Source organism: Pezoporus occidentalis, unplaced genomic scaffold, assembly GCF_034315485.1.
Source record: "Pezoporus occidentalis ecotype Australia unplaced genomic scaffold, CSIRO_AGI_Poc_V1 ctg1057, whole genome shotgun sequence".
Classification (NCBI taxonomy): Eukaryota; Metazoa; Chordata; class Aves; order Psittaciformes; family Psittacidae; genus Pezoporus; species Pezoporus occidentalis.
The window spans coordinates 1-16,991 of NW_026912840.1; the positions used below are offsets into that span (position 1 = coordinate 1).

General features: G+C 60.2%; 1 protein-coding gene across 1 annotated transcript; it reads left to right on the forward strand.

Annotated features, from left to right (window-relative positions):
* Positions 1 to 3: 3 nt before the first annotated feature.
* LOC134164309 (lysine-specific demethylase 6B-like) lies at positions 4 to 15,754 on the forward strand (the record flags this gene model as incomplete). The annotated part of the gene is made up of 9 exons (XM_062619909.1): positions 4 to 71; positions 204 to 272; positions 2,771 to 2,919; positions 5,470 to 5,584; positions 8,918 to 9,105; positions 10,748 to 10,889; positions 12,499 to 12,625; positions 13,792 to 13,962; positions 15,167 to 15,754. Coding segments are annotated over 9 exons (1,053 nt in total), but the record flags the coding sequence as incomplete, so codon positions are not given.
* Between the last annotated feature and the right edge of the window lie 1,237 nt (positions 15,755 to 16,991).

Sequence of the window (16,991 nt, forward strand, 5' to 3'; positions counted from 1 at the left end):
CCACAGGAGGACAAGGACAGTGAGGATGAGGAGGCCGAGGAGCCTGACAGCACCACAGAGACCCCCCCCAGGTAGGACCACCCCCTGTCCTCTATGGGGGGGGTGACACCCTGGGGACCCCATGGCACCCATGGGTGACACCCTGGTGACCCCATGGCACCCATGGGTGTCCCCATGTGTCCTCCCCCCCCCAACCCCCCCAGCAACCCCGACCAGAAATCCCACCAGATCATCAAGTTTGGGACCAACATCGACCTCTCGGATGCCAAGAGGTGAGGGGGGGGCACCCATGGGTGATGGGGAGCCTATGGGTGATGGGGGCACCTGTGGGTGATGGGGAGCCTATGGGTGATGGGGGACCTATGGGTGATGGGGGACGTATGGGTGTTGGGGTTCATCTATGAGTGTTGGGGCTCACCTATGGGTGATGGGGGAACCTATGGGTGTTGGGGTTCACCTATGGGTGACGGGGGACCTGTGGATGTTGGGGTTCACCTATGGGTGATGGGGGACCTATGGGTGATGGGGGAACCTATGGGTGATGGGAGAACCTATGGGTGCTGGGGCTCACCTATGGGTGATGGGGGAACCTATGGGTGTTGGGGCTCACCTATGGGTGATGGGGCACCTATGGGTGTTGGGGTCACCTATGGGTGTTGGGGCTCACCTATGGGTGATGGGGGAACCTATGGGTGTTGGGGCTCACCTATGGGTGTTGAGGTTCACCTATGGGTGATGGGGCTCACCTATGGGTGATGGGGCTCACCTATGGGTGATGGGTGAACCTATGGGTGTTGGGGCTCACCTATGGGTGTTGAGGTTCACCTATGGGTGTTGGGGCTCACCTATGGGTGATGGGGCTCACCTATGGGTGACATGTCCAACGGGTGACACTCCCCATGGATGCCACCTTCCATGGGTGACATCTCCAATGGGTGACACATCCCATGGATAATGTGGTCCATGGACAACACACCAATGGGTGCCACCTCCAATGGGTTCTACCTCCATTGGGTGCCATGTCCCATGGGCTAACCTCCATTGGGTGCTGTGTCCCATGGGTGCCCCCTCCAATGGGTCCTACCTCCATTGGGTGCCATGTCCCATGGGCTACACCTCCATTGGGTGCTGTGTCCCATGGGAGCCAGCACCATTGGGTGCCGTGTCCCATGGTTGCTGTGTCCCATGGGTGCAACCTCCATTGGGTTCCATGTCCCATGGGAGTCACTTCTATTGTGTCCCGTGCCCCATGGGTGCCACCTCTATTGTGTGTCATGTCCCATGGATGCTGTGTCCCATGGGTGCCGCGTCCCATGGGTGCCATGCACCATGGGTGCCACCTCCATTGGATGCCATGTCCCATGGGTGCCACCTCCATTGGGTGCCGTGCCCCATGGGTGCCATGCCCCATGGATGCCACCTCCATTGTGTGCCATGCCCCATGGGTGCCACCTCCATTGGGTGCCGTGCCCCATGGGTGCCACCTCCATTGTGTGCCATGCCCCATGGGTGCCACCTCCATTGGATGCCATGTCCCATGGGTGCCGCCTCCATTGGGTGCCGTGCCCCATGGGTGCCATCTCCATTGGATGCTATGTCCCATGGGTGCCACCTCCATTGGGTGCCGTGCCCCATGGGTGCCACCTCCATTGGGTGCTGTGTCCCATGGGTGCCACCTCCATTGGATGCCATGTCCCATGGGTGCCACCTCCATTGGGTGCCGTGCCCCATGGGTGCCATGCCCCACGGATGCCACCTCCATTGTGTGCCATGCCCCATGGGTGCCACCTCCATTGGGTGCCGTGCCCCATGGGTGCCACCTCCATTGTGTGCCATGCCCCATGGGTGCCACCTCCATTGGATGCCATGTCCCATGGGTGCCGCCTCCATTGGGTGCCGTGCCCCATGGGTGCCATCTCCATTGGATGCTATGTCCCATGGGTGCCACCTCCATTGGGTGCTGTGCCCCATGGTTGCTGTGCCCCATGGGTGCCACCTCCATTGCGTGCTATGCACCATGGGTGCCACTTCCATTGGGTGCCGTGCCCCATGGGTGCCACCTCCATTGGGTGCCATGCATCATGGGTTCCACCTCCATTGGGTGCCACCTCCATTGGGTGCTGTGTTCTATGCGTGCCACCTCTATTGGGTGCTGTGTCCCATGGGTGCCACCTCCATTGTGTGCCATGTCCATTGTGTGCCGTGCCCCATGGGTGCCACCTCCATTGGGTGCCACCTCCATTGGGTGCCGTGCCCCATGTGTGCCACCTCCATTGGGTGCCGTGTTCCATGTGTGCCACCTCCATTGGGTGCTGTGTCCCATGGGTGCCACCTCCATTGGGTGCCACCTCCATTGGGTGCCGTGTTCTATGCGTGCCACCTCTATTGGGTGCTGTGTCCCATGGGTGCCACCTCCATTGGGTGCCACCTCCATTGGGTGCCATGTCCCATGGGTGCCACCTCCATTGGGTGCCACCTCCATTGGGTGCCATGTCCCATGGGTGCCACCTCCATTGGGTGCCACCTCCACTGGGTGCCACCTCCATTGGGTGCCATGTCCCATGGGTGCCACCTCTATTGGATGCCATGTCCATTGTGTGCCGTGCCCCATGGGTGCCACCTCCATTGGGTGCCGTGTTCCATGTGTGCCACCTCCATTGGGTGCCGTGCCCCATGCGTGCCACCTCCATTGGGTGCCGTGCCCCATGGGTGCCACCTCCATTGGGTGCCGTGCCCCACGGGTGCCACCCTGTTCCCCCTGGTCCCGCAGGTGGAAGCCTCAGCTGCAGGAGCTGCTCAAGCTGCCGGCCTTCATGCGCGTGTCGTCCACGGGGAACATGCTGAGCCATGTGGGGCACACCATCCTGGGCATGAACACCGTGCAGCTCTACATGAAGGTGCCGGGCAGCCGCACCCCCGGTGAGTGCGCCCAACGGCACCCAGCCGCTGGGGCGGCGGGAGGGTGACGGTGGGCTGAGCACCCGCGGTGGGGTGTGTGTGCATAGTGTGGGGGGGACACACACACACGACACGTCGATGGGGTAACTTCGATGGGGTGACATCGATGGGGTGTATGTAGACCCTGTGGGGTGATGTCGATGGGGTGACATCGATGGGGTGTATGTAGACCCTGTGGGGTGATGTCGATGGGGTGACATCGATGGGGTGTATGTAGACCCTGTGGGGTGATGTCGATGGGGTGTATATAGACACTGGGGTGATGTCGATGGGATGACATCGGTGGGGTGTATGTAGACCCTGTGGGGTGATGTCGATGGGGTGACATCGATGGGGTGACATCGATGGGGTGTATATAGACAGTGTGGGGTGACATCGATGGGGTGTATATAGACACTGGGGTGACGTCGATGGGGTGACATTGATGGGGTGTATGTAGACCCTGTGGGGTGATGTCGATGGGGTGACATCGATGGGGTGTATGTAGACCCTGTGGGGTGATGTCGATGGGGTGTATATAGACACTGGGGTGATGTCGATGGGATGACATCGGTGGGGTGTATGTAGACCCTGTGGGGTGATGTCGATGGGGTGACATCGATGGGGTGACATCGATGGGGTGTATATAGACAGTGTGGGGGGACATCGATGGGGTGACGTCGATGGAGTGTACATAGTGTGGGGGGACATCGATGGGGTGGCGTCGATAGGGTGTACGTAGTGTGGGGGGACATCAGTGGGGTGTATATAGACACTGGGGGGTGACGTCGATGGGGTGACATTGATGGGGTGTATATAGATACTGTGGGGTGGTGTTGATGGGGTGTATATAGACAGTGTGGGGTGACATGGGTTGATGGGGTGTACATAGTGTGGGGGGACATCGATGGGTGGCATCGATGGGGTGTATGTAGACCATGTGGGGTGATGTCGATGGGGTGACATCAATGGGGTGTATATAGACAGTGTGGGGTGACATTGATGGGGTGTATATAGACCCTGTGGGGTCTCATCGATGGGGTGACATCGATGGGGTGTATATAGACCCTGTGGGGTGACATTGATGGGGTGACATTGATGGGGTGTATACAGACACTGTGGGGTGACATTGATGGGGTGACATCGATGGGGTGTATATAGACCCTGTGGGGTGACATTGATGGGGTGACATCGATGGGGTGTATATAGACAGTGTGGGGTGACATCGATGGGGTGACATCGATGGGGTGTATATAGACAGTGTAGGGTGACATTGATGGGGTGACATCGATGGGATGTATACAGACACTGGGGTGACGTTGATGGGGTGACATCGGTGGGGTGTATATAGACAGTGTAGGGTGACATTGATGGGGTGACATCGATGGGGTGTATACAGACACTGTGAGGTGACAACGATGGGGTGACATCAATGGGGTGTATATAGACACTGTGGAGTGATGTCGATGGGGTGACATCGATGGGGTGACATCAATGGGGTGTATATAGACAGTGGGGGGTGACATCGATGGGGTGACATCGATGGGGTGTATGTAGACCCTGTGGGGTGATGTCAATGGGGTGTATATAGACAGTGTGGGGTGACATCGATGGGGTGTATATAGACCCTGTGGGGTGACATCGATGGGGTGACATCGATGGGGTGTATATAGACCCTGTGGGGTGACGTCGATGGGTTGACATCGATGGGGTGTATATAGACACTGTGGGGTGACATCGATGGGGTGACATCGATGGGGTGTATATAGACCCTGTGGGTCTCTATGGGTCTCTGTGGTCCCTATGGGTCTCTATGTGTCCCTATGGGTCCCTATGTGTCCCTATGGGTCCCTATGTGTCCCTATATGTCCCTGTGTGTCCCTATGTGTCCCTATGGGTCCCTATATGTCCCTATGTGTCCCTATGCGTCCCTATGTGTCCCTATGTGTCTCTATGGGGTCTCTATGTGTCCCTATGTGTCTCTATGGGGTCTCTATGTGTCCCTATGTGTCCCTATGTGTCTCTATGGGGTCTCTATGTGTCCCTATGTGTCCCTATGTGTCCCTATGTGTCTCTATGGGGTCTCTATGTGTCCCTATGGGTCCCTATGTGTCCCTATGGTCCCTATGGGTCCCTATGTGTCCCTATGGGTCCCTATGTGTCCCTATGGTCCCTATGGTCCCTATGTGTCCCTATGGGTCCCTATGTGTCCCTATGTGTCCCTATGTGTCCCTATGGGTCCCTATGTGTCCCTATGTGTCGCTATGGGTCCCTACGTGTCCCTATGTGTCGCTATGTGTCCCTATGTGTCCCTATGTGTCCCTATGTGTCGCTATGGGTCCCTACGTGTCCCTATGTGTCGCTATGTGTCCCTATGTGTCGCTATGTGTCCCTATGGTCCCTATGGGTCCCTATGTGTCCCTATGTGTCCCTATGGTCCCTATGGGTCCCTATGTGTCCCTATGGGTCCCTATGGTCCCTATGGGTCCCTATGGGTCCCTATGGGGTGCCATGAGGGCGCTGTCCCCGCAGGCCACCAGGAGAACAACAACTTCTGCTCGGTGAACATCAACATCGGGCCCGGAGACTGCGAGTGGTTCGCGGTGCACGAGCACTACTGGGAGACCATCAGCGGCTTCTGCGACAGGCGAGGGGCGGGGCCAAAGGGGAGGGGCGGGGCCATGGGGGGCAATGGGGAGGGGTGGGGATGGGGTGGAGCCATAGGGCCCAATGGTGAGGGATGGGAAAGGGGCGGGGTTAAAGGGAAGGGGTGGAGCCATAGGGCACAATGGTGAGGGGTGGGGAAGGGGCGGGGTTATAGGGAAGGGGTGGAGCCATAGGGCACAATGGTGAGGGGTGGGGAAGGGGCGGGGTTATAGGGAAGGGGTGGAGCCATAGGGCACAATGGTGAGGGATGGGAAAGGGGCGGGGCTAAAGGGAAGGGGTGGAGCCATAGGGCACAATGGTGAGGGGTGGAAAAGGGGCGGGGTTAAAGGGAAGGGGTGGAGCCATAGGGCACAATGGGGAGGGGTGGGGAAGGGGAGGGGTTAAAGGGAAGGGGTGGAGCCATAGGGCACAATGGTGAGGGGTGGGGAAAGGGGCGGGGCTAAATGGAAGGGGTGGAGCCATAGGGCACAATGATGAGGAATGGGAAAGGGGCGGGGCTAAAGGGAAGGGGTGGAGCCATAGGGCACAATGGTGAGGGATGGGAAAGGGGCGGGGCTTAGGGGTAGGGGCGGAGCCATAGGGCACAATGGTGAGGGATGGGAAAGGGCGGGGTTCAACGGGAAGGGGTGGAGCCATAGGGCACAATGGTGAGGGGTGGGAAAGGGGCGGGGCTAAATGGAAGGGGTGGAGCCATAGGGCACAATGCTGAGGAATGGGGAAGGGGCAGAGCCATAGGGCACAATGGTGAGGGATGGGAAAGGGGCGGGGCTTAGTGGAAGGGGCAGAGCCATAGGGCACAATGGTGAGGGGTGGGGATTAGGGGAAGGGGCGGAGCCATAGGGCACAATGGTGAGGGGTGGGGATGGGGCGGAGCCATAGGGCCCAATGGTGAGGGATGGGAAAGGGGCGGGGTTAAAGGGAAGGGGTGGAGCCATAGGGCACAATGGTGAGGGGTGGAAAAGGGGCGGGGTTAAAGGGAAGGGGTGAAGCCATAGGGCACAATGCTGAGGAATGGGGAAGGGGCGGAGCCATAGGGCACAATGATGAGGGGTAGGAAAGGGGTGGGGCTTAGGGGAAGGGGTGGAGCCATAGGGCACAATGGTGAGGGATGGAAAAGGGGCGGGGTTAAAGGGAAAGGGTGGAGCCATAGGGCACAATGGTGAGGGGTGGGGAAGGGGCGGGGTTATAGGGAAGGGGTGGAGCCATAGGGCACAATAGTGAGGGGTGGGGAAGGGGCGGGGTTATAGGGAAGGGGTGGAGCCATAGGGCACAATGGGGAGGGGTGGGGAAGGGGCAGAGCCATAAGGCACAATGGTGAGGGGTGGGGAAGGGGCGGGGTTAAAGGGAAGGGGTGGAGCCATAGGGCACAATGGTGAGGGATGGGAAAGGGGCGGGGCTAAAGGGAAGGGGCGGAGCCATAGGGCACAATGCTAAGGGGTGGGGTTAGGGGAAGGGGTGGAGCCATAGGGCACAATGGTGAGGGATGGGAAAGGGGCGGGGTTAAAGGGAAGGGGCGGAGCCATAGGGCACAATGCTAAGGGGTGGGGCTTAGGGGAAGGGGTGGAGCCATAGGGCACAATGCTGAGGAATGGGGAAGGGGCAGAGCCATAGGGCACAATGGTGGGGGTGGGAAAGGGGTGGGGCTTAGGGGAAGGGGCGGAGCCATAGGGCACCATGGTGAGGGGTGGGGAAGGGGCGGAGCCAGAGGGCACAATGGTGAGGGATGGGAAAGGGGCGGGGTTAAAGGGAAGGGGTGGAGCCATAGGGCACAATGGTGAGGGGTGGAAAAGGGGCGGGGTTAAAGGGAAGGGGTGGAGCCATAGGGCACAATGGGGAGGGGTGGGGAAGGGGCGGGGTTAAAGGGAAGGGGTGGAGCCATAGGGCACAATGGTGAGGGATGGGAAAGGGGCGGGGCTAAAGGGAAGGGGTGGAGCCATAGGGCACAATGGTGAGGGATGGGAAAGGGGCGGGGCTTAGGGGTAGGGGCGGAGCCATAGGGCACAATGGTGAGGGATGGGAAAGGGGCGGGGCTAAACGAAAGGGGTGGAGCCATAGGGCACAATAATGAAGGGTTGGGAAGGGGGCGGAGCTTAGGGTGAAAAGGCGGAGCTTAGCGGAAGGGGCGGGGTTAAAGGAAGGGGCGGGGCTTATGGGAAGGGGTGGAGCCATAGGGCACAATGGTGAGAGATGGGGAAAGGGGCGGAGCTTAGTACAAAAGGGCGTGGTCTATGGGCAAAGGGGCGTGGCCTAGGGGAAAGGATGGGGTCACGTGACATAAAGGGCAATTAGAAAGGGGCAGGGCTAAAGATAAGGGGTGGAGCCATAAAGCACAATGGTGAGGGGTGGGGGAAAGGGGAGGGGCTAAAGCGAAGGGGCGGGGCTGAAATGAAAGGGGCGGAGCCATAGGGCACAATGAGGAGGGATGGGGAAAGGGGTGGGGCTTAGGAAAAAGGGGTGGAGCACAGTGGGGCTCTGTGGGGCACAGTGGGGCTCTGTGGGGCACAGTGGGGCTCTGTGGGGCGGGCTCTATGGGGCCCAGTGGGGCTCTATGGGGATCAATGGGGCTCTCTGGGACACAGTGGGCCTGTATGGGGTGGGCTCAGTGGGGCTCTATGGGGCAGGCTCTATGGGGCACAGTGGGGCTCTCTGGGTCTCTGTGGAGTACTGTGGGTCTCTCTGGTGCACAGTGGGGCTCTATGGGGCAGGCTCTCTGAGGCACAGTGGGACTCTATGGGGCAGGCTCTATGGGGCACAGTGGGTCTCTCTGGGCTGCAGTGGGGCTCTATGGGGCTCTGTGGGGCACAGTGGGTCTTTATGGGTTTCTGTCTATGGGGCAGTGTGTTTCTGTGTCTCTGTGGGGCGCAGTGGGTCTCTCTGGAGCACAGTGGGGCTCTAGGGAGTACTATGAGTGTGGGGCACAGTGGGGCTCTCTGGGGCAGGCTCTATGGGGCGCAGTGGGTTTCTCTGGGGAGCAGTGGGTCTTTCTGGGTCTCTGTGGGTCTTTCTGGGTCATAGTGGGGCTCTATGGGGCACAGTGGGGTTCTCTGGGGCAGGCTCTATGGGGCGCAGTCGGGCTCTCTGGAGCGCAGTGGGGCTCTATGGGGCAGGCTCTATGGGATGCAGTGGGGCTCTCTGGGGCGCAGTGGGGCTCTATGGGGCAGGCTCCATGGAGCGCAGTGGGGCTCGCTGGGGCGCAGTGGGGCTCTGTGGGGCACAGTGGGGCTCTATGGGGCAGGCTCCATGGGGCACAGTGGGGCTCTGTGGGGCGCAGTGGGGCTCCGTGGGGCGCTGTGTGAGGCTGTGGGTGCCGCAGGCACGGCGTGGATTACCTGACGGGCTCGTGGTGGCCGGTGCTGGAGGACCTGTACGGCTCCAACATCCCCGTGTACCGCTTCGTCCAGCGCCCCGGGGACCTGGTGTGGATCAACGCCGGCACCGTGCACTGGGTGCAGGCCACGGGGTGGTGCAACAACATCGCCTGGAATGTGGGGCCGCTGACAGGTACCGGCGGTGGGGGGGGCTGTGGGGTGAAGTGTGGGGTACATGGGGTATGGGGTATGGGGTACGTGGGGTATGGGGTACATGGGGGGTGTGGGGTATGGGGTGTGAGGTATGGGGTACATGAGGTATGGGGTGTGGGGTATGGGGTATATGGGGGGTGTGGGGTATGGGGTACATGGAGGGTGGGGGGTATGGGGTACATGGGGTATGGGGTGAAGTATGGGGTGTGGGTTATGGGGTACATGGGGTATGGGGTACGTGGGGTATGGGGTACATGGGGGGTGTGGGGTATGGGGTACATGGAGGGTGGGGGGTATGGGGTACATGGGGTATGGGGTACATGGGGGGTGTGGGGTACATGGGGGGGGTGTGGGGTACATGGGTTATGGGGTGAAGTATGGGATATGGAGTACATGGGGTATGGGGTACATGAGGTATGGGGTGTGGGGTATGGGGTACATGGGGGTTGTGGGGTACATGGGGGGTGTGGGGTATGGGGTACATGGGGTATGGGGTGAAGTATGGGGTGTGGGTTATGGGGTACATGGGGTATGGGGTACGTGGGGTATGGGGTACATGGGGGGTGTGGGGTATGGGGTACATGGAGGGTGGGGGGTATGGGGTACATGGGGTATGGGGTACATGGGGGGTGTGGGGTACATGGGGGGGGTGTGGGGTACATGGGTTATGGGGTGAAGTATGGGATATGGAGTACATGGGGTATGGGGTACATGAGGTATGGGGTGTGGGGTATGGGGTATAGGGGGTATGGGATGTATGGGGTATCTATGGGGGGGAGTGTGTGGGGTATGGGGTACATGGGGTATGGGGTGAAGTATGGGATATGGAGTACATGGGGTATGGAGTACATGAGGTATGGGGTGTGGGGTATGGGTTACATGGGGGGTGTGGGGTATGGGGTACATGGAGGGTGGGGGGTATGGGGTACATGGGGTATGGGGTATGGGGTACATGGGGTATGGGGTACATGGCGTATGGGGTGTGGGGTACATGGAGGGTGTTGGGTATGGGGTGTGAGGTATGGGGTACATGAGGTATGGGGTGTGGGGTATGGGGTATATGGGGTATAGGGTACATGGGGGGTGTGGGGTATGGGGTATATGGGGTATGGGGTACATGGGGGGTGTGGGGTACGGGGTACATGGGGTATGGGGTGTGGGGTGTGAGGTATGGGGTACATGGGGTATGGGATATGGGGTGTGGGGTATGGGGTACATGGGGTGTGGGGTGTGAGGTATGGGGTACATGGGGGGTGTGGGCTATGAGGAATAGGGTACATGGGGTACAGGTATGGGATATGGGGTATGGGGCATGGGGTATGAGGTATGGGGTACATGGGGTATGTGGTGTGGGATATGGGGTATGAGGAATAGGGTACATGGGGTACACATGGGGTATGGGGTATGGGATATGGGATGTGGGGTATGGGGTATGGGATATGGGATGTGGGGTATGGGATATGGGGTATGGGATATGGGATGTGGGGTATGGGATGTGGGGTGTGGGATATGGGGTATGGGGTATGGGATATGGGATATGGGGTATGGGATGTGGGGTATGGGATATGGGGTGTATGGGGTGTGGGTCGGGGGATGTGTTCCCAGTGCCCCCCTGCCCCCAGCCTACCAGTACCAGCTGGCGCTGGAGCGCTACGAGTGGAACGAGGTGAAGAACGTGAAGTCCATCGTGCCCATGATCCACGTGTCCTGGAACGTGGCGCGCACCGTGAAGATCAGCGACCCCGACCTCTACAGCATGATCAAGTGAGGGGGGGAACAGGGGGGAACAGTGGGGTAACAGCGGGGTAACAGTGGGGTAACAATGGGGTAACAGTGGGGTAACAACGGGATAGCACTGGGGTAACAATGGGGTAACAACGGGCTAGTACTGGGGTAACAAGGGGATAGCACTGGGGTAATATCGGGATAACACCGGGGTAACAGCGGGATAACAACGGGGTAACAACGGGATAACAACAGGGTAACACCGGGGTAACAAAGGGGTAACAAAGGGGTAACAACGGGATAGCACTGGGGTAACACAGGGACACCCACACAGACACAGAGAGACACAGGGGCAGGGGTGGGGACACCCTGAGTATGGGGACATGGTGGGGATGGAGACACCGGGTGACACTGGGTGACACTGGGTGCCAATGGGTGTTGCAGGTACTGCCTGTTGCAGTCCATCAGGCACTGTAGGGTGACACAGGGTGACACTGGGTGTTGCAGGTACTGCCTGTTGTAGTCCATCAAGCACTGTAGGGTGACACTGGGTGCCAATGGGTGTTGCAGGTACTGCCTGTTGCAGTCCATCAGGCACTGTCGGGTAACACTGGGTGACAATGGGTGTTGCAGGTACTGCCTGTTGCAGTCCATCAAGCACTGTAGGGTGACACTGGGTGACACTGGGTGTTGCAGGTACTGCCTGTTGCAGTCCATCAGACACTGTAGGGTGACACTGGGTGACACTGGGTGTTGCAGGTACTGCCTGTTGCAGTCCATCAGACACTGTAGGGTGACACTGGGTGACACTGGGTGACACTGGGTGCCAATGGGTGTTGCAGATACTGCCTGTTGCAGTCCATCAGGCACTGTAGGGTGACACTGGGTGCCAATGGGTGTTGCAGGTACTGCCTGTTGCAGTCCATCAAGCACTGTAGGGTGACACTGGGTGCCAGTGGGTGTTGCAGGTACTGCCTGTTGCAGTCCATCAAGCACCGTCGGGTGACACTGGGTGACACTGGGTTCCAATGGGTGTTGCAGGTACTGCCTGTTGCACTCCATCAGGCACTGTCGGGTGACACTGGGTGCCAATGGGTGTTGCAGGTACTGCCTGTTGCAGTCCGTCAAGCACTGTCAGGTGACACTGTGTGCCAGTGGGTGTTGCAGGTACTGCCTCTTGCAGTCCATCAGGCACTGTCGGGTGACACTGGGTGACACCGGGTGCCAATGGGTGTTGCAGGTACTGCCTGTTGCAGTCCATCAAGCACTGTAGGGTGACACTGGGTGCCAATGGGTGCCAATGGGTGTTGCAGGTACTGCCTGTTGCAGTCCATCAGGCACTGTAGGGTGACACTGGGTGCCAATGGGTGTTGCAGGTACTGCCTGTTGCAGTCCGTCAAGCACTGTAGGGTGACACTGGGTGACACTGGGTGCCAATGGGTGTTGCAGGTACTGCCTGTTGCAGTCCATCAGGCACTGTAGGGTGACACTGGGTGCCAATGGGTGTTGCAGGTACTGCCTGTTGCACTCCATCAGGCACTGTCGGGTGACACTGGGTGCCAATGGGTGTTGCAGGTACTGCCTGTTGCAGTCCATCAAGCACTGTAGGGTGACACTGGGTGCCAATGGGTGCCAATGGGTGTTGCAGGTACTGCCTGTTGCAGTCCATCAAGCACTGTCAGGTGCAGCGCGAGAGCCTGGTGCGAGCAGGGAAGAAGATCACCTTCCAGGCGCGGGTGAAGGACGAGCCGGCCTATTACTGCAACGAGTGCGACGTGAGTGGGGCTGGAGGTGGGGCTGGGCCGTCCCCCACTCCTTGTCCCCATGGTGCGACACTCCTGGCCCCTTCTTGCCCCCATGGTGTCCTCTCATTGTCCCCATGGTGTGACGCTGTTGACCCCACATTGTGACGCTGTTGTCTACCCATTGTCTCCATGGGGACCCCATGTTGTGATGCTGTTGTCTACCCATTGTCTCCGTGGGGACCCCACGTTGTGACGCTGTTGTCCCCCGTGTGTGATGCTGGTGGCCTCTCGCTGTCCCACTGCTAACCCCCGGTGTGATGCTGTTGTCCACTCATTGTGTCCATGGTGACCCCCCTGCCCCCCCCCGTTGTGACGCTGTTATCCCAGTGCTGTCCCCCTGTTGTGACACTGTTGTCCCCTTGTTGTGAGGCTGTTGTCCACACTGTTAACCCTGTTGTGACACTGTTGCCCCCCTGTTGTGATGCTCTTGACCCCCGTTGTGACGCTGTTGTCCCCATTGTGACATTGCCCCCCGTTGTGATGGTGTTGCCCCCATTGTGACATTATTCCCGTTGTGATGCTGTTGTCCCAGTGTTGCCCCCATTATGACACTCTTCTTGTCCCCATCATGACACTGTTGTCCCATTGTTGTCCCCCCACTGTGAGCCTGTTGTCCCAGTGTTGTCTGCCTGTTGCAACGCAGTTGTCCTGGCGTCCCCCGTGTTGCGACGCTGTTGTCCCCCTGTTGTGACACTGTTGCCCTGGTGTTGTCCCCCTGTTGTGACGCTGTTGCCCCCCATTGTGACACTGTTGTCGTGGTGTTGTCCCCCTGTTGTGACGCTGTTGATCCACCATTGTGACCCTGTTGTCCCATTGTTGTTCCCGTTATGACGCTGTTGTCCCCGTTGTGATGCTGTTGTCCTGGTGTTGCCCCCCTGTTGTGACGCTGTTGTCCCGGTGGTGCCCCCCATTGTGACGCTGTTGTCCCGTTGTTGTCCCCCCCATTATGACGCTGTTGTCCCGTTGTTGTCCCCCCGTTATGACGCTGTTGTCCCGTTGTTGTCCCCACATTGTGACGCTGTTGTCCCATTGTTGTCCCCCCATTATGACGCTGTTGTCCCATTGTCCCCACGTTGTGACGCTGTTGTCCCGTTGTTGTCCCCCCCGTTGTGACGCTGCTGCCCCCGGCCCCACAGGTGGAGGTGTTCAACATCCTGTTTGTGACCAGCGAGACGGGCGGGCGCAACACGTACCTGGTGCACTGCGAGGGCTGCGCGCGGCGCCGCAGTGGGGCCCTGCACGGGGTCGTGGTGCTCGAGCAGTACAAGACCGAGGAGCTCATGAACATCTACGACAGCTTCACCCTGGTGAGCCCCCCGTGGGGCCAGCCCCATAGGGACAGCGCCATAGGGACAGCGCCATAGGGACAGCCCCATAGGGACAGTGCCAAAGGGACAGCCCCATAGGGACAGCCCCATAGGGAGAGCGCCATAGGGACAGCTCCATAGGGACAGCCCCATAGGGACAGCCCCATAGGGACAGCACTATGGGGATAGCACTATGGGGACAGCCCAATGGAGGCAGCCCCATAGGGACAGCACTATGGGGACAGCACTATGAGGACAGCTCTATAGGGACAGCACTATGGGGATAGCACTGTGGGGACAGCCCTATGAAGGCAGCCCCATAGGGACAGCTCCATAGGGACAGCACTATGGGGATAGCACTATGGGGACAGCCCTATGAAGACAGCCCCATAGGGACAGCACTATGGGGACAGCCCCATAGGGACAGCTCCACAGGGACAGCACTATGGGGATAGCACTATGGGGACAGCCCTATGAAGACAGCCCCATAGAGACAGCCCCATAGGGACAGCACTATGGGGACAGCCCTATGAAGACAGCCCCATAGGAACAGCACTATAGGGACAGCACTATGGGGATAGCACTATGGGGACAGCCCTATGAAGAAAGCCCCATAGGGACAGCTCCATAGGGACAGCACTATGGGGATAGCACTATGGGGACAGCCCCATAGAGACAGCAGTATGGCATCAGCCCTATAGGGACAGCACTATGGGGACAGCCCTATAGAGACACCACTATGGGCATGGCACTATGGGGACGACCCTATAGAGACACCGGTATGGGCACAGCACTATGGGGCCAGACCTATAGAGACATCGCTATGGGGATAGCACTAAGGGGGCAGCCCTATAGAGACAGCACCATGGGGCCAGTCCCATAGAGACAGCCCCATAGAGACACCGCTATAGGGACACCCCTATAGGGACAGCCCCATAGAGACAGCCCTATGGGGACACCCCTATAGGGACAGCCCCATAGAGACAGCCCTACAGGGACACCCCTATAGGGACAGCCCCATAGAGACACCGCTATGGGGACACCCCTAAAGGGACAGCCCCATAGAGACAGCCCTATGGGGACACCACTATAGGTAAACCCCCAGGTCCCCATGGGCTTGGGTTGACCCACATAGGGGGTTATGGGGGGGGGCATGTGCCCCCTCCCCCTTTACCCCCCTAACCCCTCCCCCCACCCATTGCAGGTGCCATCACCCAGCTCCAGATGAGCCCCGCCCCCCCCATCGGGGGGGTCACGTGATGATGATGATGACGGGGGGGGGGGCGTCCCGTGCCCCTCCCCCCCAACCCCTCCCCCCTAATGAACATTGTTATTTATTCCCGGTGATATTGCCCCTCCCCCACCCCTCCACCCCCCCCCCCATGTGGGGGGGGAGGGGCTCGGATGTGGGGGGGGGAGGGGGGGTTGGGGGGCCCCTCCCCCCCCCCAGTTTTATACACAAATCCCCATTTATAGCAATTTTTTAAGCCCCACCCCCCCGGCTGCCCCTCCCCCCACTGTGGGGGATGGGGGGGGCCCCTCTGCTCCTCCCCCACTCTTGGGTGCCCCCCCCCCATTACAATGGGGGTCAGTGGAGAGGGGGGAGGGGCGGCCCTTTGCCAAGACACAACCAAAAACACGCCCCTCCCCCACCGCCGCCCCTCCCCCACCCCCATCCGGGTCCTTTTCAGGGGGGCCCTCCCCACCCCCCCCCGGGCTATGGGGGATGGGGGGGAAGGGGGGGGCTCAGGTCTCAATGGGGGGAGGGGGGGACCCCCAAACCATGGTGCAAAAGGGGGGGGGAGGGGGGATCTGTGCCCCTCCCCCCCCCGCCCCTCCCCCCCACCCCCACCCCCTCCCGAGGGTTTTTTTGGGGTTTTTTGTAAATGATTTTGGGTTTTTTTGCCTCTTTTTTAATTTATACGCGGGGGGGGGGAGGGGGCGCGTTATTTATTGGGGAGGGGCGCGCGGGGAGGGGGGGGAGGGGTCACTGTGACCCCACGTGACCCCTATGGGGGGAGGGGGGGGAGGGGTTGCATGGCCCCACCCCCACCCCCCCCCACCTCTTCCCCTCCCCCCTCATGGTGCTGGGCCCCTCCCCCACCTACCCCCTCCCTTATGGCCCCACCCCCACCCCCCATATTTGGTGGTTGGGGGGGGGTGGGGGAGGGGTCGGAACTGCCCCTCCCCCCTCCCCCCCTCCGCCCTATCCCCTCCCCCCCCCGCGGCCACAGAAGCTATTTTGTACCTGAGATTAAATTAATGGCAAGGCCCGAATGGCTCCGGTGGGGGGAGGGGCGGGGGGGGGGGAGGGGTGTCAATGGAATGGGGGGAGCATAGGGGTGGAAAATGGGGAGCAATGGGGGGGGATTAAAGGGGGGGTCCCCATTACACAGTGGGGGGGGGAATAAAGTGGGGGCCATGGGGGGGGTCCCCATCACACAGTGGGGGGGGAATAAAGTGGGGGTCACGGGGGGGGTCCCCATCACAGTGGGGGGGGGGATTAAAGGGGGGGTCCCCATCACACAGTGGGGGGGGGAATAAAGTGGGGGTCATGGGGGGGGGTCTCCATCACAGTGGGGGGTGGTTAAGGGGGGGTCCCCATCACACAGTGGGGGGGGGGGGGATTAAAGGGGGGGTCACGGGGGGGTCCCCATCACAGTGGGGGGGGGATTAAAGGGGGGGTCCCCATTACACGGGGGGGTTAAAGTGGGGGTCATGGGGGGGGTCCCCATCACAGTGGGGGGGGGATTAAAGGGGGGGTCCCCATCACACAGTGGGGGGGGGGGTTAAAGGGGGGGGTCCCCATTACAGAGTGGGGGGGGGGATAAAGTGGGGGCCATGGGGGGGTCCCCATCACAGTGGGGGGGCGTTAAAGGGGGGGTCCCCATCACACAGTGGGGGGAGGTCCCATCACAGTGGGGGGGGCCAAGGGGGGGGTCCCCATTACACAGTGGGGGGGGTTAAAGGGGGGGGGTCCCCATTACGGAGTGGGGGGGGGGATAAAGTGGGGTCCATGGGGGGGTCCC